Raw genomic sequence first — 26,548 nt, forward strand, 5'->3', positions numbered from 1 at the left:
AGAGAGAGAGAGAGAGAGAGAGAGAGAGAGAGAGAGAGAGAGAGAGAGAGAGAGAGAGAGACGGTGTTCCGAGATGCGGAAGGACCACTTTTATTAGGCTGCCGAGCACAGGCCACCGAAGGAACTAACCCGCGGGGATGATGATGATCATTCACAGATGATAGTGGCGATGGGTTTAGGTGGTGAGAAGTAACAGGGAGATTGACCCGCTGCCTTCCACACTGCATATGACCACGATGTCGCGACCACGCATAAATATCAGAGCAGCACACTCCCAATGCCCATATATATATATATATTATATATATATATATATATATATATATATATATATATATATATATATATATATATATATATATATATATATATATATATATTCAAGGTGCCATTGCCTCATACCTGGAACTAGCGTTGCTTGAAATTGAATTCGAACGCAACATAATCATATTCACGATGACAATGAATTGCGAATCGAGGGTGGCCGTAAATATATACATTTGAAAGTTTTGCGCCTTTAGCCCCATTTCAGATCAGATTGCTATGTACAAAGTCCCGCTCTCCATTATGCTACCGCTAATTAAGTGTTGCCTTTCTCCCAGAAGTTGTCTCTGGCGATCAAGCAAGCACCTTGGACAACATTCTTCATACAAGGAATGCAAGCATGGTCACCGATTCGATGGACGAAGACACGGAAAAGCTGGGTAAATTATATGCTGACCAGAAGCGCCGCGCTCTCTCCCCGAGAAATCAGATAGTGTCAGTGACAAATTTTTCTAATAGTCACCCTGTAGCCATAGCAGTGTCATGCGGTAGTTTGTTTAGCCTAGCCAAAATCGCTGTAACGGGGCACATCTGCACGACATCGCCTGAAAACGCGAGGAAACGTTTTGCGCGTCCATAATTAAATGAATGCCCAAAACAATCTCAACTTCACTGCGTTGATTACCTGAGAGAAAAATGCACACACAAAAACTGACAAAATTAGATAAAATTGTAGTTTTGTTACTTATTTTAATTACTTTGTTTATAACCTAGACTGATCGATAAATGGCAGTGTGGTTAGTGTTCAAAATAAACGTATTGCGCATGCTGGTGTGTCACAATAAATTGGGTTAGCTGACCTACTCATTTCGGAGGGCTCATTAGTGAATAGGCCGAGAAGAGAAATAAAAGCAGGGGTGTATACATGGACCTCAATTTTTCCAGCGGTCAATAAAAAACGGGTAGGCAGTTCATTTGTTGTCCGGCCCTTTCAGAGCCGCCAACGTTCGTGAAGGTCAAGCCCCAGTTGGTGGTGTACCCGGCTGGAGCCAGCGTGGAGCTGACCTGCACCGTGAAGAGCAACCCGCCGGCAAACATAACGTGGCTCAAGAACGGCCAGCCTCCAACGCGGCTGCTCGGAAAAAAGGTGGGTCTACCCGCTTACTGGGCGTCGCTCCCCTGTCCGAATGATGCACAAGACTGAGTGATATCGTGCGACCTGACCAGACAGAGAGGGCGACGCAGATACGGCTTTTTCACACCTTAAAAGTGGCCGCATTCGGCCTCTCTGGTTTACTAGTCCTGGATATATACACCGCGGACACTCCGAGAACTCCCCTCGTGCAGGAGGTGCCGTAAAGAAATACACGTTCAAAAGTGCCGTAAAAAAGTGCTGTAAAAAAATCGCGCCGATAAGAGCGCACTGAACCGCAGCTGCCCCCACCGGCAGGCCAGGGGGGTCAAAACTCACAGCTATTCGCTGCACAACACCGTTGCTCGTGCGAGTCGGACTCGGAGGGCTATGTTCCATCCGCTGGGTCAGCCGTTGTCAACCGAGAGTGTATAGTAGAATCTCGATGATACGAATCTCGCGGAACCGCGAAAAATATTCGTATCATCCGAAATTCGTATGAACCAATTCACAGACCAAAAAATTGAGCACTAAAACGTCAATTTCTTTAAACATCAATTTCTTTACCTACTTTCGCGTGAAGAAATCCATGATTTTTCGTGCTTTTTTTAACATCCATGTCGCCGAGCGGTCCTTTCTTGAAAAACTTCGCACTCGTCTCCTCACCCGCGGTGCCCAAGCTCACTACACACGTACCGCAACAGTCAAGGCGTGAACCGCATGGTGCGTTTTTGCACGCGATTAGTGCGCGTCGGCATTGCGCGTGCGATCTTTTCACGCCCGTGGCGAAGCTTCCGCTCCCGCGGCAGCTTCTGCCTCGGTCAGAAAATGACGCACGCGGCAGTGGGAGAGCCTGACGACTTGCGCCAATGGGGAGGCGCGCGTCTCATGGCGGCAGTTTAGAAGCGCTCGAGACAGCCAGCTGGCTCCGCCGGAGATGTTTAGGCTTAGCATCCCGGCAGATATTTCATGGGTGCTTTCACCAGCGGCGCGGATGATGTTTTGTAGTACCGTTTTCGCCCACGTTATCAGCTCCTGTGCCTTGAGCGGCATTTTAAAGAGCGGTTAGAAGCGGTCGCTCGAGCGCCCCGCACCATTTCGCAGCCGAAGCCGCCGCCATGCCGCGAGCAGCGCGCCTGTGGCGTGTGCGGCGCGTTTTCGCGAGCAGAAAACAACCCAGCCGTTTTTAGAGAGAGTGTGACAAAGAGGGAAGCGAGAGCCAGTACGTCGCCGTCGCTTGCTGGCTCGGCAGTCGGGTGCCTCGCCGGCTCGTTCGTATCATCCGCCGGGCCGCGCAGGTCCGTTCGTAACAGCCGAGATTTTTCCCTTTGTAAACAATGCTATTTCGCCAGGACTTCTCAATAATTCGTATCATCCCGAAATTCGTATCACCCAGAATTGTATCAAGATTCCACTGTACCAGTAACCAGGGGCCCAACCTTGGCTTGAAAAAGGTGTAAATTTCGCCCATGAAAATTGTTTCTATAAAATGGTTTAATGGCTGACCAACTACCTTTCAACTTAACCAGGCACAAATGATCGAACACCGACGCGCTTCTATCATGCTACGTCACCAATTGATTTGATGTGGCATGACTTGGCGTCCATGTGGTTAGGGCTTTCAGGGGCAGGCCAATGTGTGTGTTGCTCCAACAGGACCTCGAGAGACAACTACTTTGATATAATGAAACTTGAACATTACAGTCGCATGTACTACAACTGATTAGAGACGTCTTTCCCAATCCCTTTTTCCATCTCCTACCCTCAGGACATTTTAGCCTCCTTTCTGCATTAAAGTCATTCATTTGTTCATTCATTCACATTTTGTGTGGCTTTCTTGCACAATTGCAGTGTTGCGCAAAAAGCTGACTTTCAAGATATGTGTCGTGCGGCAAAGCTCGCAGACGGGCCCCTATTTGAGAACTACTGCGTTGAGTCGTTGAGTTGCCTGTCATCCACTCATTCTTAGCTCAATTTCGGTTCACTTATAAACAAGGCTGAAGTGCTTGTACAGCTATCGACTCATTACCGCGATTCCCGTTGATTTGTTCACGTCACAAAACGAGCAAGGCAATAAGACGGCTTTTAAAGGGACACTGAAGTGAATTTGTCAAGCTCCCGTTTTTGCTTGCACTGCGTAGACTGGCTCAAATTAGCACACTTTTCATCGTTTATCCGGTTGACAAATCGGTAATTATTTTACAAAGCGCGAAAGAAGAAAAACTACCATGCGCGGTTTGCGGCGGCCGCACCAACTAAAGCTGTGACGTTGGGAGGAGCGGGCACCGTGATTGGACGATGCCCAAGGTGAGTAACCAAACAAGTTTCGGTTTCGGTTTCGGTTCTGTAAAATACAACCGGTGGTGTTGTTGGATGGGCATTTTCAATAACTCAGTAATCATCGTTCCGCGCTTCTGCCATGTTGTCAGCTGTAAAAATGCATAAAGATCAGCCTCCCAGGCAGGCTTGGAATCGTAGCATTCACTAGCCGAGACCTACGCAGTGCATGAACGCCCTCCGCGTACCCGTAGACGCCCAAATGTCATGCGCTTTTCCCCCATATTTGGAGCTTGCCTCCCTCATGCCTGCATCGTAAAAAGCGTGTTCGCACCAGGCCAAGGGTCTGTTCATTCTGGCCTGTGCCCACTGCCTGCAAGAGTCGGTGCTTATGGCAACAGCACGCCAACGAGAACTCGCTAGCGCGCCAGTGCCAGCCTGCGCGCGTTTAGTGATCTAGTTCGTGGAGCCATGAACGTTGCGGTCCGAAAAAAGGTGAACTCAATATAGAAAACATCGGCGGAAAACGAAAAAGTTAACTTACAAAAAAAAAAAAAAAAAAAGCACGTACCCGCGGGGATTCGAACTCGTGACTTGCAAAATACTTGCGGTGACACACCTAACGCGCCAGACAATTAGGCTACGGGGCAGGCTTTGCTGCCCTTGGTAATGTAGAGTATATATTGTACAACCAGTTTCCACTTTTATTTAGTTTTGGCATTTCAAGTAGCTTAGGTGACTATTTCTTGCATTGCGCTCGTGCAGTAAGGGTCGCCCGACTTTCCACAATAGCTCACGTCTAGCAATTGCATTTCGTAGACAGAAAAGCGTTCGCAGATGCGTAGTCGTGCTTGTTCGCCCAGCGCAAAAACGTGCTTCCCGCACCCTAGTTTTACGCTGTACGGTAAAAATATCAGTTGATTTTATTTCCTTAGTACCTATATTGACTTCGCTTACTCTTCTCCCGCCTTCAAGAGGCCTTATATTTTCCTACTGGCGTACCAGTCAGCGAAGCGTCGCATGTGCGCTTGTGCAGCGCTTGTGTGAAGCGACCTTGACTTGGAGCTAGATACAGTGTACAAACTAACCAAGTAAAGAAAGGCAGATTCTTCCATTCACAAACGTGTCCTGGCTTCGTTTCAACTGAGAGAACGAATAGCGACGACCCGTCGGCGGCCGGCGGACGAAACGCTGGGCCGACTGACTCTGTCTGAAGGCCGGGGAGCCGTGCAGTAGCGCAGCCAATTGCCAGCTCATCCCCTCCTGACGTCACACGAAAACGCCGCAGAAAATGGGCGAGCGTAAAGAGAGGAGGACAGAATTTTCGAATTACTTTTTCTACTAAATAAAATCGCGTAAACGCGCCAAGGGTGGTCGAAACATGGCCTGGGGACTCCGGACTACAATTTGCGCAAGTAATCCCGCAATGTTTACATATCACTTCAGTGTCCCTTTAAAGGTTGTTGAGCTTACTACACAGTTGTGATGTTTTAATAGGCAATATGTACCAGTTAAAATTCCGTAAATTGTCATGAATCAATTTGAGTGATTAATGCAACTAGTCGCACCAGACTGGACCTACCTGAGCCCCAAATATATGCTGTTATTCAATGTGGGTGATTCAACTTGGGTAAGTGATTCTAGAGATGAGGCCCTTGGAGTAAGGACCACCAAAAGGTGTATGCCATAATTTGTAGATGGCCTTAAAACAAGGAATGAAAACAAAAACGTCGTCATGGAGATGTCATGTATTTACAGCCCAATAAGAATAGGCGATGGTGGGCTATGTTGGATAACAGGGCCCTTGCGTGTTAGGCGGGACGGTGTGTTAATTTAATAATGCGGAGTCATGGTGAGGGCGTGCATTGAAATTTCAGTGAAAATAGATTAAATTTTAAACACGTTTGGCTGGTTTGGTTGTATTGGTTGGTTGTATCAAGATGTGATGCTGCCATAACTTTTTTAGCGATAAAATATTTTTTGTGCTGCTTGGTTTTTCTGTCCAGTGTCCACGTGTATTTTGCAATGAACGTCATTTCTTGAACTGCGAAAAAGTAAACCGATTTTGGTTGCAAAGAAGCAGCTGTTGACATCAATAAGACATAAACTTCATAATTCGAGCATTGAATACAATTATGCAGGGAGCTGAACATTTTTTGGCTGTCCTTAACAGATTCCTAAAGAGAGTAATAAAGACTCAATATGTCACTGAAGATGGCATTTACTTCCTCGCTAAGTAGCAGGTGTTTGTTATTCACAGATTTCCTACAAGAAACACAAACTTTCGATGGATGACGTCATGGTGTCCGACGCTGGTAACTACACCTGCACGGCCATCAATTCTCTTGGGAACATCAGCTACAGCTACACTGTAGAAATAAAAGGTTTGTACAAAGCTCTTTTCTCTAGCCACTGTACGGACCACTGTCTGACCTCTGCAGTGTATAGGCCGATGTACTTATAATGAATTAATAATAATACAGACAGCCACAAAAAAAAATCAGTTCTTATTCTGCAACATCTACAGTATACAGCTGTCTCCTTTGACCACTGCTGCAGGACGTTAAAGGGCTGTAAAAAACCACGACGATGATGTCCTAAAATGTGTGCTCCACTGCTTAGTGAAATATTCTCTGCAGTTTTCATGCATAGTGTAGCAAGAGGGAAATCCAAAGAGCTACCATATGCTTGTAGAAAGAGGCTTTTAGCTGTGAACTGTGTGGGCCTGCTCTCTACGGCATGCCAAGGATTGAGGCACACTGCGGTTGCGTGAAGGAACTCTTTACTTACATCCTCCACGCTGTCGACCGTCCGGGCATACACACGCACACACCAAAACACTCTCTGTCTCTCCCGAGTCCCGAGTCCCCGCGCGCCAGGGACCTTACCGCGCGCGGCTCTTCAGCCCCACCGCCCGCTCCTCCCCATCGCTGCTTCTGCCCCGTGTCCGCCAGCGCCATCCCTCGGGTGCCGACGTCTCCCCAGTCTTGCGGCCCGGTAGCCGCACGGCAGGCGAGGAGGGCAAGGGAAGGGAGCTCGCGGCGAGGGTCTCCGGGTAACACCCTCTTGGCAAGAAGGTGTGCCAAGGCGCTCCCCACATCTCTCCCCCCCTCAAACACGGGATACGGGTCCATCATTGAAGATCACCCTCGGGGTTCTAGTGCACGAGGAACCACTGGTCGGCGCCTGGGGCCGCCCTGTGCGGCTGTGGGTGGGCTGGCACCCGCCGAAGTGTGGCAGCATGCCGCTCTGTCGCCATCGTCACCACGTAGGCGTCCGCAGGAGCGCATTCTCGGGTGCCCGGCGCAGGAATCCATAGAACGGGCAGGCTCCTCTCGACAGCGCCCCGGTGTTCCGATCTCCGCTGCTCGGCGCCGGAACCGTAGGCGCCGCGATGAGCCCGGGGCAAACCCGGTTGATGGGCGCTCGCAGCCCCAGAGCGAGCTGTAGGCTCTGCGCCCACCGGCGCCTCCACGCCAGGGCTACAGCTCCGCGATGAGCTCAGCAGGCCTCCAACCCACGAACAGGGCTCCGCCGCTGACAAGGAGGCGAACCGCAGCCGCCTCGCATCTCCGAAGGGCGGTAGGACCCCCGGACCGTGGCAACAGCTCCCGGGTCGAACCAGGAAGGCCCTCTGCTCGGCAGGCCCGGGCCGGACTCGCAACGCCCAGGCACGAACGTTTCGCCCCGCACAACCAGGCCGGTGGTGCGAAGCTCCCGGGTCGCACCGGAAGGGCCCGCTGTCGGCAGGCCCAGGCTGGCATCGTAACGGCCATTGATTGATTGTAGGGTTTAGCACGCCGACGCAACGCAGGCGATGAGGCGCGCCGTAGTGGAGGGCTCCGGATTAATTTTGACCACCTGGGGATCTTTAACGTGCGCCGAAATCTCGTACACACGGGCGTTTTCGCTTTTCGCCTCCATCAGAAAAGCGGCCGCCGCGGCCGGGAATCGAACCCGCGACCTTGTGCTCAGCAGCGCAACGCCTTAGCCACTGAGCCACCGCGGCGGGTCATCGTAACGGCCAGGCACAAAACCACGCCTCGCACCACCGCACAGGTGGCGCGATGAAACTTGAAGCGGTGACTGTGCTGCGGGTTGCTCCGTGGTAGAACCACGTGAGACCCGGACCCGTGGGGGGTAGACACTACCGCACCCTCAGGTCGTAACGATGGGTTCGAACCCTATCGCCGGCCGTTCTGTCCTCAGTAGCGGGACTCCCACCTTCTGGTTCTGCTACCACCTGTTCGTCATCGCCAGTGCGAACGTGATAGGCCTTGAGATCGCTCACGTGCACAGGACCCACCAGCTCGTCGCTTTCAAGCGACTGCATCTCATACGTGAGCAGAGTCGTCTGTGCCGTAATTCTGTATGGCCCTTGCCATTTGTGTGCGAGCGCTGCGGTGAAACCGCGTGCAGCGTTGCTGAGTGGGTGCGTTCTCCTTAGCACTAGGTCACCGATGTTGTACACAAGGTGACGACGGCCTTTGTTATACTGCTCGGCTTGCTCCATGCGCGCCACGTCGAGGTTCTCCCGAGCCGTGCGTTGCGCTGCCCAAAGGCGTTCCCGGATCCTAGCCGCGTACTGCGACAGAGAAGGGGCGTTACCCGCCGCCGCGTACTGAAGTGCATTTTCCATTGGAAAAGCGATCTCTCTACCGAAGTTTAGGTAACCTGGTGTCAAACCTGTTGACCTATTTACGGTAGTCCTAGTCGCGAAAGCCAGCTCAGGCAAACGCGCGTCCCAGTCCTTATGCTCCTTGGTTGTCGCAACCAGCATGCACTTCAGGTTCCTGTTCACCCTCTCAGTGATGTTGCTCTGAGCATGATAAGGACTCGTTTTCCTGTGCCGAATGTGCAGCGCTCGACAACAGTCTGAAAAGACTTTGCTTGTGAAATACGAAGCATTGTCAGTGATCAGGTCGGAGGGGAAGCCGAAACGAGTGAATGTCTCCACCAGCTTCTCTACGATCCGCTCCGACGCTAGCTTTCTAAGGGGAAACAACTCCACCCACTTAGAAAAGTGGTCCGTTATAACCAGAATGAACTGGTTTCCTCGCGCGGATCTTGGGAGGGGTCCCATTACGTCACACGCTACAATCTGCCACGGGTAGCTGCTTTCCACCGGCTTCATGAAACCCACAGGCTTCCCAGCGCGCGGCTTCGCTACCTGGCAAAGAGGGCAAGCGCGGGAATAGCTCAGCACGTCTCTCCTCATGCCTGGCCAGGTCGCGACACGGCATAACTTGTCGTAAGTCTTACTGCCGCTGCCATGTCCTGCCAGCGCTGAGTCATGAAAGTACCGCATGAACCGTTTCCGCAGCTTCCTTGGGACCACGACTCGAAAGGGGGATGAAACCGCCTCTTCGTCGTCCAGTTGGGGAAAGTAGCGAAGTAATAAGCCATCGTCGCCCAGCAGATACGCGTCAAACCCCTCAGCGTTACCGGTGCAAGCTACGCCTCCCGCTAGCCTTTTCAGCACCCGCTGGCACAGACCGTCTGCTTTCTGGGCCTCAATGAGCTCTTCCTTACTCACTACCTCCCCCCACGACAGATTCCTTTCTGCCTCTGTTCTCGGGGGGCGAGAAATCGCAGCTGCGAGATGCCGCTCCTCTTTCCCTTTGCGGCCGGCCTCGACTCCTCCGTCCGGCCCTTTCCTCCCCCTCTCGGGGTGGCCCGCGCCGCCCATGAAACCACTGCACTCGGCGCGCGCGCTTCCGCCACCCCCTTCCGATAAGGGGAGCAAACTTTCCGCCAACATTCGGCGCTGATCATCGGATCCTGAAAAAGATGCGACGATCGCTTCTACATCAGTGCTCCTCTTTCCTGACGCCTCTCCCTGGCCTTCCGCAGCGCAGTAGAGTCTATTTGCCCCGTGCGGTTGTAAACCGTGCATCGGCGCGTTCGCGAAAGGAAAGAAAGGGGGTTGCGGCCCGTACCGGTAGCCGTTCCTCCCCATGTCGAGCACAACACCCTCCCTCGAGAGGAAATCTCTGCCCAGTATGACTGGAACAGACAAACCAGGCAAGCAAACAAAACGCTGTCTACGCTTTCTGCCATCAAAAGCGAGCGTGAGTCTCACAGCTCCGTCTGCTTTTGCCGAACCCGCTGCTAAGCTCAAGGGTGTCTCGGCGGGCCTGACCCGGATTCTTCTTTTCCGGCAGGCTTCGAAGATTTCGTCCCCGATGAGAGAAACCGTCGAGCCTGTGTCGACCAGTGCAAAAAGTTCTTGACCGACTAATTGCACTCGCATGAATGGGGCCACCGAGGATGGGTCCCCGTGTGCCCTACATGCGGAGGGGGCCAGTTGCCCGTCGACGCCAGCTTCGGGGTGCCCTGGGGGCTCCCTCGCGCCCCCTCTGTCTGGCCCCCTCTTCTCGCTTCCCGCCGGCGACGACGAGCCACCGCTCTACACTGTCGCCGGCGATCCGAGTTTCCCTGCGTGCTACGCATTTTCTCGGGGCATTGACGGGAAAAGTGGCCAGGCTTGCGACAAAACCAGCACAAGCGGGCTGTTTCGTCCTGCCTCCCTCTTCCGTCGCCTGCGTTGCTTCCGACCGAGGAGTTTGTGGGGCCGTTATCCGCTCCCCCTCCCGACCAGGCGCAACCCGGTTCGAGCGATTCCTCGGGTCTCAGAGGCAACCTGTAGTGAAGCTCGGCGAGTAAATCAGCCTGAATTACTCGCGCTTCTTGTGCGAGGGCCTCAAAGTTGCGAAAACTCCGGCCCCGCAGGTACGGTCTGAAACACGGGTGGCATTGCCTGCACACGCGCGCTACCTTGACGGCGTCGGCTGCCTCGGGGTCGGCCCGTTCGTACAGCTCCTGCATCGCCCGCACGTACTCGAGGAGGCTCTCCTCAGGGTGCTGCGTGCGAAGGGCAAGCTCGTCCCTCATACGGTGTTCGTAATCGGGTGGCAGGAATTCAGCGCGGAAGCGGTCCTTAAAATCTGCCATCGACTCGAAAGCCGGTTGGCAGCGCCTCCAACGCGCAGCGCTTCCTACCAGTGCCACGGGCAGGACCCGCCTCAGCACGTCATCATCCGATGCGCCTACCACAGTCTGATACGAATCCAGTTGCTGCAGGTATTCGCAAACGGATTTCACGTCTCCGTAGCCGGAATAGGAGGGAACCTCGATATTCAAACGCAGCTTCGAGACCGGCACTACAGGACCCGCGGTGGGAGCCGCTGGCGCCGAACCGAGCATTCGGGTCATCTCCGCGAACATCCCGGTCATCTGCCTCATCACTGAGGCGAGATCTGCGGGCTGCAACTGACCAGCAGCCTCCTGCGCAGCGGCCGCTGAGTCTCCCCCCGAGCCCTGCGGCTCCTCCTTCTCTCCCGTCTCTCTCCTTGTGGTAGGAGCCATTTCCAGCGAACCACCCAACAAAAAGCTGGCTCAACCACGCCAAACTGTAGACGCGAAATACAGAGGAAGCCGCGCTAACTACATACGTAACGCGACAAACACACTCCACACACAAATCTATAATGGAAGCAAAAAACGAACGTCAAGACAATACATAGGACCAACGGGGCTGAACTACAGCCACATTAAAATACAAAAAAAAAACTACAGTAGGAACACGTCAAAATACAGAAGCGACTAATATCCCTACAAACGCTAAATACACTCGCAATGTAACCACTCAGGCCGTTACCCGAACAACAGAGGAAAAAACGCAAGAAAAACTTCAGGCATATATACAGCCATCGCAAAACATAAGCAAACTAAAACACTGGCCTCAAAACTAATTTACAAACATGCATCTACACGGCTCAAAGCCCTGGTCTCCCATTGCCAAAATGGCGCTTCCTTCCCGGAACAAAGGAATGCCGTCCCAAACCGCAGTGGGCCCCTTCCCGGCAGCCGCAGAGAGCAAATGTCCACGGGTGGGCTTGACATCAGCCCCACGTTCGGGCGCCAGATGTGGGCCTGCTCTCTACGGCATGCCAAGGATTGAGGCACACTGCGGTTGCGTGAAGGAACTCTTTACTTACATCCTCCACGCTGTCGACCGTCCGGGCATACACACGCACACACCAAAACACTCTCTGTCTCTCCCGAGTCCCGAGTCCCCGCGCGCCAGGGACCTTACCGCGCGCGGCTCTTCAGCCCCACCGCCCGCTCCTCCCCATCGCTGCTTCTGCCCCGTGTCCGCCAGCGCCATCCCTCGGGTGCCGACGTCTCCCCAGTCTTGCGGCCCGGTAGCCGCACGGCAGGCGAGGAGGGCAAGGGAAGGGAGCTCGCGGCGAGGGTCTCCGGGTAACACCCTCTTGGCAAGAAGGTGTGCCAAGGCGCTCCCCACAACTGTGATCTCAAATACATTGCGTTTGAAAAACAGTCCCATGTTCCCTGCAGACGTCGTTAGCTGAAATGACTTCTCCTGGCATGTAGGCGAAAAATGGCTTACTGAAAATGCAAATTTGCCAGCTTTTTCAGCCGTACATATTTGCAAAAGGAACAATATGGGCTTGCTTTGTGCATTTGCAGAACGAATCCCACATCGGCCAATATTTTATGGGAAGTTCATGGAGAACCAGACCGTATACATGGGAGAGCAGGCGCGCTTTGAATGCCGCTTCATCAGTGACTTGCAGCCTCACATCCGCTGGCTGCGCCACTACTCCGTCAACGGCTCCTACTTCCAGAATGATGATGAGACCACGCCTTATGTCAAAGTCGTTCAGGTAAGCTTAAGGGGCCACGATATTGAGCCCGTGTTTGCACTAAGGTATGAGTCAGTGAATGACATCTCCGCTGCTTTTCCTCATGCTTTTCTGGGGGGAAAGGAATCGGTAAGTAAGTACCTAAGATGTGATGTGTGCACCTCAGACATTTCATTTGTGCGTGAGCACGGAGACGACAGTCAGAAAGACTTTCTCATTTTTTCGTGGGGTGCTTCCCAACTTTTGTCTTGCAGAGCGCGAATCAGAGCATCGATGATCCTAAGGTCCTCGTGATTGACAATGTGACGATGGAAGACGAAGGCTGGTACACTTGTCTGGTTGGCAATAGCGTTGGCATCAGCAACAAGAGCGTCTATTTGAATGTTGAGCCATGTGAGTGTCCTTTTACAGTTATCTGCAATCTTCTTTTCCCGGCTTCTAGCAAGTGTTGGTTATCATGTATCCTTGTGTGGGACAGGAAATGAGCTTCTTCTTTTATTAGATTGCGCTTTCCAAATTTCAACTGGCATCTCATCTTCTCTGGTACGTTGAGAATTTGGCCTAAAAATTGTACAAGATGTCTCTTGAATGTGTCTACTACTCATCCCTGTTTCACCAGAAAGCCGTAACGGCCTAATGAGCAGCACTGGGGCTGCTCATTAAAGGCTGAAACAACCAGGGGCTGAAACAGGGGCTGAAACATTGGGGCTGAAACAAAATGAAGCTGACAGGTGTATTTTTTTAGCATCTGTGAATTTTATCCCCTTGTTCGGCTGCTGGAGAGAGCCACAATGGATAAGTTTACACAGGGATACATGTACAAAGGCTAGCTAGAAAACCGAGTTGTAATATATAGCCTCACCGGTTCTCCTTACTGCCACCTCAAACACTTCTTGGCCTTTAAAGCATATCAGGCAGCTTGTAACTCACTCATGATGCATCTTATGGTACTACTAAAAGGCACATCAGGCAACTGCACAAGCTCAAGCGTCTGCATACTCTTTGCAATAGCCGAGCTGTTAGTGCAAAGCACTCGATGTGCATGCGATGAGCTACCGCTAAGCATTGATAAGATGACTTCACCGCTGTAACAGTAATCATATACTAAGAAAGCACGGCGTAGTGATGCGCAGAGCGTAGCACAATTGCGTATTCTTGCACTTTCGGGGATTCTTCTCTCATCTGGAGCGTTTTTTTGTGGTCGCTAAAAGGTAAGCACGGGCGTGTCTTGTGCGCAGTGCCACAACCCAAGTCCAGCTTTACGCACATGCTCCTCAAGCACCCCTGGATACTGGCGCTGATCATCTTGCTGGGCGTAAGCGGGGTGGCGGCAGTGGTCATCACGCTCATCTGCCGCTCAACCATGCTGTCGATGCAGCAGAAGAAGCTCGACCTGGCGCAGAAGCAGAACGTAGTGGTCCGCAAGAAGGTCATCCTCGAGCGACAGATATCAGTGAGTGTAGATCGCTGACACTGCTGAAGCGCTTTGACCGCTGGCACAAGGGTGAAACTGCACACATGCCGCATGCATTCGTACTGCATGGTTTACACGACTGTAAAATATTGGCCTAGAGAATAAATGCAAAATTTCCTTAAACTGAGATCTTTGTAACCAGTGGCGGCCCCAACCACTGCATCCGTCACTGTGCAGTAGCTTAATGCCATGCACCACGGTGTTCATGTTTCATTTCATCCCAGTAGTGTATGCACAATTTTCTTTTCCTAAAGTTTTCCTCATTTGGTCAGATTTAATTTCAGTGGTGAGGACCTGATTACCGCTGGAGTTTATTAGGTAACCGTGTTCTTAAGAGCTTACTACCAAATGAATATAAAAGTGGCAGCACTTTGCACACAGCCGCATCTGTTCTTTTATTAAACTGGGCAGCATACTTACATTTTGCGAGTGTCAAGAAGCAGATAACAGGTAGACAAAAGCACTGCTTCATGCTGACCCGTACCTATGCACTTTTCACATCAAGTTGCTATGCAGTCGCAGTGGAATAAAACTGCATTCCAATGGCATTTCGACAGGATTCTGGCCACTATGAAGACTCGTCCATCGCCCCGCTGGTCAAGATCGACCACCAGAGGGGCTTCTTGTTGCCCTCAGAGCTGAACACCGTGTGCGAGTACGAGCTGCCCCTGGACCCTGACTGGGAGTTCCCTAGGGAAAGGTAGGCGTCCCAGTGCACCGGCTATGCACTACTAAAACCCCCGTCTCCATTAAAGATGTCAAACTAGTGCCAAGTGTGCTCACTAAACTTCCACATTTGAGAAGCTGCCTGCATTTAAATGTTAACCAAAAAAAAACCGATAGGGAACCACTACAGAAGTACTTTCCTCTTCGAAGTGCAAGGGAAGTTTCGCGGCTTTGGTGTGGGACTTTGCTAAATCCCGTCCTACATGGTGCAAATTTGTCCTGTGACTTCGAAGCTGCAGCACCACTCATGCAACAAAACAATCTATTCTCATTGCTGGGGCAAACGAACAGGCGAACTTCTCCTGTGGATGCCACTTGGCAGTTGGCAAATTGCCGCAGCAATGAAAATAGGAAAATAGATCATTTTGCTGCTTGAGAGGTGCCACAGCTGCGAATTTGCATGGGAAAGTCACGCCACGTAGTATGGGCTTAACCCATGAGACATGTGACATATACCCAGGCAGGGGTGCACACAGTTACCCTTGCCTTGTCACCAAGGTTGTGTGTTGGAGATCACCATACATTAAATGCTTTAAGTGCTCAACGACGAAACCCGTCTGTCCACCTGTGACGCATGATGTCAGTCACACATTCGCCACATACGATAATAAAGAGCGCTAGGGCATTCGTAGTGTCCTTCCCAACTTTGGTCTCGCAGAGTGCGAATCAGAGCATCGATGATCTTAAGGTTCTTGTGATCAACAACGTGACGTTCACACACACACACGCATCTTCAGAGAGTCACATTTGTAAGCAAGGCTGGCACTCACTCAGTGTGTCGCACGTACTTCTTCGGCTTGTACTCATTCGGCACCATACTCACATGTGAACTTGAGATTTGAGTGCGAGTGAGTGTACTAGTACGCTGATCTATTCCTGGCACCAAGCACGAAGCGCTCAAGGTGCGCCATGCAAATGACAGCCTGACAGCCTTTGAGGCATAGAAATATTGCGGACAAGCACGCCTAATAAAAAAATGTATGTGCGTTAAATGTATCTCGATTATTATAACACGATTCTCCCACTTTTTCAGGGTGATCCTGGGCAAGCCCCTAGGAGAAGGAGCTTTTGGCCAAGTGATCAAAGCTGAAGCCTATGGTCTGGGTGACAAGGAAGGACCCACTGTTGTGGCTGTCAAAATGCTGAAAGGTGGGATCAAGGTCTAAATTCTGAGAATAGCATGAAACAGGGTATTCTAAATTGTGCGAGATTGTATATGCACGGGCATTTGGTTTGCACATGCATATGGGTAGACATGGCCCCAACCTGCGGATATACAGCGCCGTTGGACTAATTCATAAGGGATCGCCAATTCTGACCAGCTTGCCAGCACGCGAGTTCAACTTCCCTTGAAATAAGATTAGGTTTGGCTTAAAAAAAAATGCAATGCAATCAGCAGCCCTGTTGATTGTGTAAACATCGTGGCATGCTCACCCAACACGTGCTTGTTTATAATTTCACGGCGCTGCTAACAGCATCGGCGAAAGTAAGGTTGTATCAGGTCATGTGAAAATATTATGCACCACATCTTTTGCAGATGGGCACACTGACAGTGAAATGGCCAACCTCGTATCCGAGATGGAAGTGATGAAGACTATCGGAAAGCATATCAACATCATCAATCTGCTTGGATGCTGCACGCAAGATGGCAAGTAGCTTTGACATCACCACTCTGCTAGGACCTGAGAAAGTGGCTTGATACAGTAAGGCTGGTTTGTGACCAAGTCACAAATTTCTGATGCAGTGTGAGTTGTTTCCGCACAGAGCACCCGCAGACACTATGTCGCCTCCAAGCCACTGTAATCAATTGCGATTATGCCAAATGCAAGTGACATTTCCCATGACACCTAGCTTTCAGGAATACATACATTCTCATATGCTGTTTAAATACGAGCATTTGCACAAGTCTCTTTTATAGTGCCGTCACCTACCGCAACCAGGTACTCTAGTCGAGGGCACTGTAGAGCTTGGCTTACCATGAAAGTGAGATAAAGCAGAGTGTTATCAGGTACAGACAGGTCCCGAGCTCACAGTCATATGGCCTTGGAAGGGCCAGACCCGAACAAAACATTGCTGGGTGTGGCCTCTGGTGCCACAGGGCTAGAGGCAAATAAGAAAACATTACCTTGGCGGGCCCAGGTCGAGCCTGGTCCGTAAGCGAGGCCCACGCACTGCGATCTACACCCTTCCCCAGCTCCTCCTCAATGGAGAGAACTGCCTTCTCCCTTGCAATGAGAAATGCATGTCTGTCTGTAACGGTTGTTGTGTCGCACTTTTGCTGCACACGAAAATGCTATTAATATTAAAATGTGCGCGGGCCTTTATACTTTGATATGAGACTTCTTATATTGCCGCTGAAAAAATGTCTCCCAAATTTGCATATTGTAGAGAACCCGAAGTTAAAGGGGTTTGGTGTATATAGCCTTCCATTGTTATACATGGGGCGCTAAAGAGGTAGTAAAAAGAGTGCCCTTATGTCATCATATTCTGGCATTCTGCTCCTGGAAAAATGTCTTCCCAGCAATGCGTGTATGTGTGGTAGTGAAGCCAACTTCAAAGTGGCTCGCTATATAGCAGAGCAGCTTCAGCATTTATACAGTTCCCACTTGTAGTTTCTGCAAAATTTTAAAGGAGTACTGACATGAAATTTTTGTGTTTTTCATGGCTATAGGTACCTACGAGCCCACTGATCATAGAATGGCACATTAAATTGTCGAACGCAGTATAAACAATTACTTACAGCTCTGTTTATTCGTGCCAGTTTCGGTTTCAGTGACAGCCGTATTGATGGGAAGGCTCATTTGACGTCACTGTTCTCGTCACACCCCAGCTGATTCTGGTCTGGGCGGGTGTGCTCGCCAGACCGGCCTGATTGGCCGCAGTCGCACGTGACATCAGCCCCAGAAACTGTGATGTGTTCACAAGGTGGAAAAGCGCGCGCCAACAGCACCGCGGCTGCCTCGATGCGTCACGGGAGCCCTGACGTCAGCCGTTTGGGTCAAAGCGCAGATGACGTCATAAGCTTGCTCGATATGTGGTGCAGATGTCTGTGTCTGGCGCTGTGTCTGTGGCGTGAATGAGCTTTCTTGTGTGCACAAGGATTAAAATTGATTTAAAATATGCTTTACTCAATGGTTACGGTTTAAACTTCTGAGGGGGTATCTTTATATACAAAGGAAATTTTTTACATAGTTATCTGAGCTTTGAAATTTTGCGCCAGTACTTCTTTAAATTTCCAACCTGGTTGCGACATTCATGAGCTCAATGCACAACACCCGCTGGTGCAGGTCCACTGCACGTGATCGTCGAGTACGCTGCACACGGGAACCTGCGAGACTTCCTACGCTCCCACCGTCCGTGCTCTGGTTACGAGCAAGCCATTGGGGCTGACTTGAAACCAAAGACTCTGACGCACAAAGACCTCGTCTCGTTCGCGTACCAGGTTGCTCGTGGGATGGAATACCTCGCCTCCAAAAAGGTTAGTGTGTTGCTGTCCACACACGCCTTCACACTCCTCGCAAATACAAACGCACATCGATTGAATCTTGCAGCAAGCCATGTGCCATAGTACGCTGAAAATTACCAATAGCGTTTTATGTAGTGTTTACAACAGGCCACTCAAGAAACTATAGGCTTGTGCCATTTTTCTGTGATTTTTCATGTTATGATTACCCCCGCAAACTTTACCTTCTTTATTAACCTTTGTGTCTGCAGGACGTGCTCAGACCAGTTTTTGAAGATGCTTTCCTGTAAAAATACTCCAGTAAAATTATAGAAAGAAATATCGTACCTTATACTGCTGGCTGGTTTGCCTTAAGGGGGCAGTTGGGTCTTTGGGGCCGCAAAACGGTCAAAAAAAGCGTTTTCTCAAAAATGTCATTTTTGGCCTCCACGGCCATTTTTCTATCAGTCTGTAAATTTCCTCATCAAAAGGCACCCTATTTTGTTGTTATTATATTATAATAGCATTTTAAAGTGCACTCTACAGCTCAGTAAGCGCAGAATTCGACGGTGAAACAGCACTTTTCTTGCAATGCAAAGCTAGCATTTCATCCTCAGATATCTTGGCACCCAGAGCAGGTACAACTTTAATTCCTTTTGCTTCTGATACCAAAATGTGTGGAGAATACAATGTTGGAAACAAATTTTTCAAATGGAGGCTTTGGAAAATTATTATTGTGTTCAATTGGCACCACCTGCGAGCGATTTCTGGAAGAGCACGGGAGAAGTGAAGTTCCCTGTGTTGTAAAACGACCAAAAATAGCTGAATCAAAAAAGTACTTCCTATGTTGTATTCTTTAGTCATTTGTCTGCCTAGCCACGTGGTAATTGCCATTCTGTATGGAGTGGTTATTTTGTAACTGTGACCCAAAATAATGGCAATTAATCATTAGTTAACTCAAAATATAATCAACTTACAAAATATTTAATGGCAGATTTGAAATCAGCACAAAAAACTCATTAAAATTGGTTGGTAAATAAAAAAAATAGCTCTAAGACCAGTCTGCCCCCTTAAAGGGACAGACAACCGGTTTTTGTCGCGTATATGTTCTCTAGCTCATATGAAAGCCAGCGTTTTATATAGCCCGGTAACCACAAGCAATTTCTAAACAAACCGGCGGAAATAATTTTAATTTGGCAGCAAACTTCCTGAAATCGGAAGGGTGGCGGTTCGTAGTGTCGAAACTTGGCACTACAATATGTGTCCCTGTCACGTGACCTGCAAACTTAGCAGCTACTGTAGCTGCTGAAACGTTTATTTACGTATTGAAAACCTTTTAACACAAGTATTTGTATAAGGTTAAATTGTATATGTATTTCTTAACATTATTTTGAAAATTCTAAAGACACGCCGCCGCCCGCCGCCGCTGGGTTGCTCTCAGTGTGGCTAACTGAGCCACCATGCCCAGTATCAACGGCAGCGTTCAGTGAACAGACCTAGTGAAGGAGCTTTGACGATTCTGCCTGAGGCAGAGGCGTTTGTTCTGCCAAAATATTTGATTTCAGTTCCCAAATACGCCAACGGCAGCTTAAAAAAAAACGGTCTTGGCTGGCACGTGTCCAGGCGTGCTGCCGTGGAGCAGCAGGAGCGGTGGGAGGGGTTGCAACTTGCGGAAGGTGATCAGGCATCTGAGGTGGTAGCGGCGGGAACTCGGAGAAGTCAAAATCGGTGTTCTGACTTCGCCTCTCTTCTGTGGTTCTGGTGGTGTCGCGACGCGTGGAGCGTTTCTTCGATGAGACCGCCGCCTTCGCTGCCTTGTAGTCCACTTTGTTTTGGCTCTTGTACCTATAGATGCTTCTCTCTTGTCGAAACGTCGGACGCCTTCGCGCAATTCGCAGGAGAGCAGAGCGCCGTGCGAGAAAAACGCTGTCACCAGATGACATTCGAGCTTCAAGACATGCCCAGAAGCGCATTCAGAAGCACCTGAATAAGCTTGCAAGACAACGTTGGAGAGAATTTTGTTCCAAGCTTGATCCCCGCAAACCGCTAACTCGCATTTGGCAAGTTTTCCGCAGCCTGAGAGCAACACCGAGTCAAGCTCATCCGTTCTCATCAATAGCTCTCCAGCGTGGCGTCAGTGAACTGGACGTAGCTGACGAATTTTGCGCCAAGGTTACAGCTCCCCGGAGCTCTGCAATGATTCCAGAAGTCCTGACCGATTGGCTCTCCAGTACGAATGCTACGCTCATGGATGAATCATTCACAATGCACGAGCTTATCTCAGCGTTAGCGTCAGTTAACCTGCTTTCTTCGCCAGGCGCCGATGGCGTTACATACTCGGCTTTACGACATCTCGGAAGTAACGCCCTCCGGCAACTGCTTACCTTCTACAACAAGTCGTGGGAGACAGGCTGCGTGGAAGCAAGCTGGAAACTCGGTCGCCTAGTTCCGGTCCTTAAACCAGGAAAACCGCCAACCGACATCAACTCTTACCGGCCTATTGCTTTACTAAGCTGCATAGGGAAGGTAATGGAGAAAATGGTGCTGCAGCGACTCGTCTGGGATCTTGAGGACAGAAAAGTGTATCCCCCAGAGATGTCAGGGTTCAGAGAAGGAAGAAGCAGCGTTGACAACGTCATTGCTTTGGTGAGGGACATTCATCGGCAAAAGGCTGCGAAAAAGATCGCAGTAGCTGTGTTCCTAGACATCAAGGCGGCTTTCGATAGCGTTTCTCATGAAGCTGTTCGAAGGGAAATGGCGTTTGTAGGGCTACGAGGGCGGATGCACACTTGGCTCTGTAACTACTTGCATAAGCGGTACGTCTATATGACCACCAAGGAAGGCGACACAAGGCGGCATGAGATTACACAAGGCGTCCCTCAAGGCGGAGTCCTAAGCCCTGTGCTGTTTAGCATCTGTCTCATCCGGATCACGAAAGTGCTACCCCAAGGTGTTAACATATCTCTCTATGCTGATGACATCTGTATCTGGGCTTCTGGCAAAAACCGGAGAAGTATACGATCAAAACTGCAGAAAGCTCTTCTTGCAATTCAAAAGTACCTTAGCACCTGCGGCTTGCTAATTTCACCCGAAAAGTGTGCCGCGGTCGCCTTTACGAGACGGGATTTATCTCGCTATCCTCTGGTCATAAATGAAACAGAAATACCATACGTTCACAACCATAAATTTCTCGGAGTTACATTAGATCGCTCACTATCTTGGGCCCCCCATATCCGTATCCTTAGAGAACGCCTGCATTCATTTGTGCCCATTTTCCGGATGCTGACAGGAAAAACATGGGGCTGCTCAGTGGCTTCGCTACTACGACTTTATAAGGCACTATTCCTTGGCCTTCTGCGGTACAGCCTCCCAGCGCTGATTGGTTTGTCTAAGACAAACTTCAGAGTGATAGAGTGTGCGCAGGCTCAAGTTCTGCGCATCTGCCTGGGCCTTCCAAGGTGCACATCCACGAATGGAACTCTCTGCGAAGCAAGGTGTATGTCCGCCCGGACACTCCAAGCCCAAGAGTTCCTTCGCACCAGCCTCCGTCACGTAACCCGGTGTGCTGACCATCCTCTAGCACAGGTGTCTTCCCCGCATGTACAGAGCCTCCTACCGGCCAACTTCGAACGCCCAAGCAAGCCTGCCTTTCCGCCATGGAAAGCTGCACCATGGGATATAGGCCTCACCATACCAGGTATAGGCAAGAAATCATCTCTGCCTGAGCCAGCCTTGCGATACTACACGCTGGAGCATATCAGTTCGCGTTATCTTGGCCATATTCAGGTATATACAGACGGATCCGTGAAGTCTGACTCGTCAGCCATTGGAGTTTGGATTCCGTCGGTGGGACTAACTGTGAAAGAGAAACTCAGCCACAAGACGTCGTCCACCTTCACTGAGTTAACTGCTATTAGGGCGGCACTCTTTCACATCACCAATAGTCCCTCTCGACAATGGGTGATTTTTACCGACTCGCGGCCTGCCTTGCAAGCACTGATGAAGCCATCCCACCGCTGCGGCCAACTTGTGCGCGAGCTAAACGCATTGCACACACTAGGGCTACGAGACGGGCACCGCATCTCGCTTCAATGGCTACCAGGTCATTCCGGCATCAAGGGGAACGTCATCTCTGACGCAGCAGCGAAAGAGGCGCACAATCTGCTTGTGTCTATTGGAATCCCGTATTCCAGACGAGACGGAAGTACGGCCGTGAATGCGCTTGGATGGAAACTGCAGTTATCAGCTTGGCAGGACCCTCTTAAGATACCCTTGCCTCTGCACGCGATTGACCCTCAGTGCAATTTCCAGTTTCCGCGAGGTCTGCAAAAGAAAACTGAGGGTGTCCTTCACCGAATACGCCAGAACGTTGCCTTCACTGGTAGTTTTCTTTTTAAGATAGGCTGGGCGGACTCGCCATTGTGCTCTGTGTGCTCTGTGAGAGACGACATACAGCATGTCTTGTGTTACTGCCCGAAGCATACAACTCAACGCGAAACAGCTAAAAGAACTCTAGTGCGACTGCTACGAGGACACTCTTTAGAGCTGCGTCACTTTCTTGGTCCGTGGCAAAATCACGCTGACGCGGCGCGAGGGACAAAGGCTCTGTTAACTTTTCTGTCTGACACGGGACTAACCGATGTTCTTTAAACTTGGGATCCTCAGATTTTTTCTCCTAGTGCTGTAATTTTTTTTTTCTACGTTCCGAACTGATTTTATTTTCTTCTCCGTCTTATTCATTGTTGGTGCGCACTTCTTCCCCTCTTCCTTTTTTTTTTTTTTTTTTCACCTCGCTATGTTCACCCCCATCTGAAGTAGCAAGCCCCGCCGTTTGTGGGGCTAACCTCTTCAGTATTCATTAAAGTTTTCTCTCTCTCTCTAAAAAAAAAACGGTGCGCCCGGGGAGAATCGAACTTCCCACCTCCACAACGTGAAGCCAGATTCTACCTATCGTCTATCCCAACAGATGGTGCCTTCGTGCACAATAGACCGTTGCATTAAAAACACATAACGGAACAGGAAAGCCTGCGATTCAAACTTTTTTAGCTGGGGACAAGTTTTTAAATATCGTTTTTCATTTCGCATGCAGACAAAAGTATGTTGCCGAGCTACTCTATGTCATGATTGCCAGCATCATTTTTGAGAGGGACACATACGGCTCACAGATCTAAAAATTTCGATATAAAAAGCTCTTGGGCATTATCAGCAAAACCGTTTCTCGTCAAGGTGCTTTAAGTGATGCCCTTTCATCTGGGATAGAGAATATATACTCGACAAAAATCGGTTGTCTGTCCCTTTAAGACTTCTCACACATGCTGGATTTCATTTTGCTCCAGGCAAAACACTGTTTCACTGCCCACCGTACACTATAAGCATTGAGGGATTAGATGTTTGTTTCTACAGGAAACTTGGTATTCTAATTTATTGCAAATTTACACAAAGTGTACAATTTTGTGATGCTCTGAGCTATAAGGCACACCGCAGTGGAGGGCTGCAAACTCAGTGAGACCACAGACTTGTGAGGTACGCTGAGATCTTGTACACACGGGCATATTTGTGGTTGCCTTTCATTGGAAATAACAAAGCAGTACTCTTGTTCAGTGTGCCGTTCAAACAAAATCGACTTAAAATGCTATCTCTGTGCACAGTTTGAGCGCTAATGAGTGAGCACTTCAGAGCAAGAGATCTTGAAACATTTCATGTAAACGATGCCGGCCTGAGCGAGGGAAAGGACACTTTTTAAAGCACTTTTCCCTGTGTCTCATATTGCACTGTGGACTCCCTACAGTCACTGGTGATTCCAGAAGAAATACAGGCCAATTGCTTACAAACAAACCACGAGAATATCAGACAAGCTTCAGGAAGCAAACACTGGTCTTTAGGTGGCAGTCGGATCTGTTACTGACTAGGCCAAAAATGATAAATTGATAGTGCAACTTGTTGAGAAAATGGCAAATAGCTGGTGAGAAGCAAAAAAGAAAGGCACGAGAGGAAGCGAGGTGGCATGCATCGGAGTGGGCACACGAGAAAACGAAGGACATCCCACACATGCTATGCAAGCAAACTCTGTAGCCTTTTATGTGCAAATGCCGATTCTCTCAATCTGGCCTCAGCAAACTTTTATGCCATGCATTCACTCATGGCGCAACACTAGATTTGGTGCAAAATTTAAACACACTCACCTGAATATGCGCCTTGAATGTGCTCGTGCACCACGAACACCATGCCACACTCGCTGTCCAGATGACTGAGTGAATAACTCTGTGGTGCAATCACCCCAACTTTTGGACAAAAAAAAGTGTTTTTTTTTACTACTACTACTACTACTACTACTACTACTACTACTACTACTACTACTACTACGCTTGCTGAAGGACGTGGTTGGTGCGTGAGCGCTGTTGTGCTCACGATGACAAGGGGCTGCTGGCCCTCTGAAGCCCCTGAACATTTCCAGCTGGCCCCAGGTGGATGCACCATTATGGAGTCTGAGAGAGGCCCGCCTTTTTTTCTAACCTTGTGTTGTGCCATGCTTCATCAGACGACAGACAGGACTGTAGGCGAGAATTTGCTGAGAGATTATTGAGTTTATCGGGGCTATGAAGACAAAATACAAGCTTGTTTTATTCAAAAGATTTGGTATTTTATAGGGCCCTCAGCACATGTTTAGCAGAAAAATGTGCTTTATGCTTTATTCACAGAGACATTAAATAATTTAAGCCAAAATTTCAATTCTCCCGCCACATCGTCTCTTTCGTGACGTCGGCAGGTTTATAAACAAATGTTGACTAAGGCTCTCACCCATGGCAAAAACATTTTTTGTTAGCCTAGTTACCGTCTACCTTCATAGATGGCGTAACAACACCATTGAAAGACCACTGTTCGCGCACAATTTTTTTTTCTGACTGGACTTGTACCTGGTTGATAGTAATACCTGGTTGATGATTGATAGTAATCGTGTCATGAAATATTCTGTATTCTGTGTGACTTGACAGGCGGCTGTGCAGTGTCGGCCGGCATAGTGCTTGCCATGCGCACTACTGCTTCTATGTTTACGTATTCATAAATTCCATTGTTTAGCCCAACATTCTTACTGCTATAAAAATTAGCACAGTGCCACCGACTTAAAACGTCGTGAACGCTGACGTTAGCAGCGAAGCTGTTCGGCGTTCCCCAATAAAAAGGCTAAGTTTCATAGAAATTCTCAATGCCAGCAGATCAATTCCCGGTTGAGCCAATTCATTTTTGCCATGTTTGATTGCTCGTGCCATCTAATGGCACCTTTTGTTACTTTTGAACTTGGAACACTGCCGCGAGGGGGCACTGCGAGGGCTTTTTGTTTTTTTACGACATATTTTTTATTTTCTATATCAAAAATAAAGCAGCCATGTAGTGAGACAAACCGACAAGTGGTGGACAATCAGGGTAACACAGTGGATACCAGGAGATGGGTCTAGAAGAAGGGGAAGGCCATTCATCTGATGGAGGGATGAAATACGGAACTTCGGGGGTAAACTGTGGACTCTAGCAGCGCAGGACAGGAGCGGTTGGAGGTTACTGGGAGAGGCCTTCGTCCCTCAGTGGACCTGAGCAGGGTGATGATGATGATGCATTTTTAATTAAGAGAACAATTATTTACGTTACCTACATATTGATGTTCTGCCTCAAATATACTTAGTGTTTTTTTTCTTGCTCAGCAATGTTGACAAGTATACAAATTGCCACCAGACTTAGTAGTTTAGAAAAGCTTTGCCTATAGAAGCGTCTCGTTCAAGCATTCTTTGACTACTACTACTACTACTACTACTACTACTACTACTAAGTGGTTCATGAGAAAAGGAAAGGAAATGCACTGGGGATATTATTGAGCCCAGCTGGGGGCTCACCTGCATACAACCCAGTGCGGGGGGGAGGGGGAGGATGAAAGATTAGAGGAGAAAAGGGGTGATGAAAGAGATTGACCTTGCTGCATGTATGCTTGGCGCCTGATCTCCTATTTAATAGGCTATGCCCTCTCCAGATTGCTGCCGTTGCCACATTTCGTCCCAGGAAAGCCTTGACCAAGGGCAGCGTTGCTGTTAAAGGAATGTGCACTAAATTTAGCCGTCAATAACTTGTTCTGCAAACTTATAATCCCTTTTTAATTTGCACTGGATTTTGTTGGCCTCAGCCGATCACAACAAACTGCCCGTAATACGTCGTGAATTCAGTGCGGAAAATTCACTAGTGAGTCACATGGCAATTCTCTGTTTTCCTCATATACAGCTTTTTTTTAGTGAAGTTTGCATTAAAAGTGGTGTCAGTGTTATTTTAACAAGGCAATCTTTCCAATAACCAAACTTGCATTTTGTCTTTATGGCCCCTTTAAAAGCATTCGCAGCATAACAGGAAAATGCGGTGCGCCGCAGCTATTAGACACATGGGTGCCTTTTTTTTTAATTTACGTGAATGGTGGAACATCATGTGTGAAATTAAAAGTGCAGGAGCATTAACTATCATTGTTCAGTGCCAGTTCTTTGTGCCAGTGAAAGCGATTCATGAAGGGCGTGATTTTCCATGGCGCTTTT

At 49.4% G+C, this 26,548-nt stretch overlaps 1 protein-coding gene across 1 annotated transcript in view; it reads left to right on the forward strand.

Moving 5' to 3' along the window:
• Positions 1–26,548, forward strand: part of LOC144156090 (fibroblast growth factor receptor 4-like) — a gene marked incomplete in the record, with an annotated part of 113,094 nt that overhangs the window by 80,864 nt on the left and 5,682 nt on the right. The window contains 10 exon segments of the mRNA XM_077687881.1: positions 603–704; positions 1,260–1,411; positions 5,934–6,057; positions 12,167–12,363; positions 12,597–12,735; positions 13,581–13,795; positions 14,374–14,516; positions 15,576–15,691; positions 16,080–16,190; positions 17,830–18,020. Coding sequence (XP_077544007.1) covers positions 603–704; positions 1,260–1,411; positions 5,934–6,057; positions 12,167–12,363; positions 12,597–12,735; positions 13,581–13,795; positions 14,374–14,516; positions 15,576–15,691; positions 16,080–16,190; positions 17,830–18,020 — 1,490 coding nt within the window.

This window comes from Haemaphysalis longicornis, unplaced genomic scaffold (genome assembly GCF_048455015.1).
Source record: "Haemaphysalis longicornis isolate Haplotype H1 unplaced genomic scaffold, Haemaphysalis longicornis Haplotype H1 scaffold_1, whole genome shotgun sequence".
Taxonomy (NCBI): Eukaryota; Metazoa; Arthropoda; class Arachnida; order Ixodida; family Ixodidae; genus Haemaphysalis; species Haemaphysalis longicornis.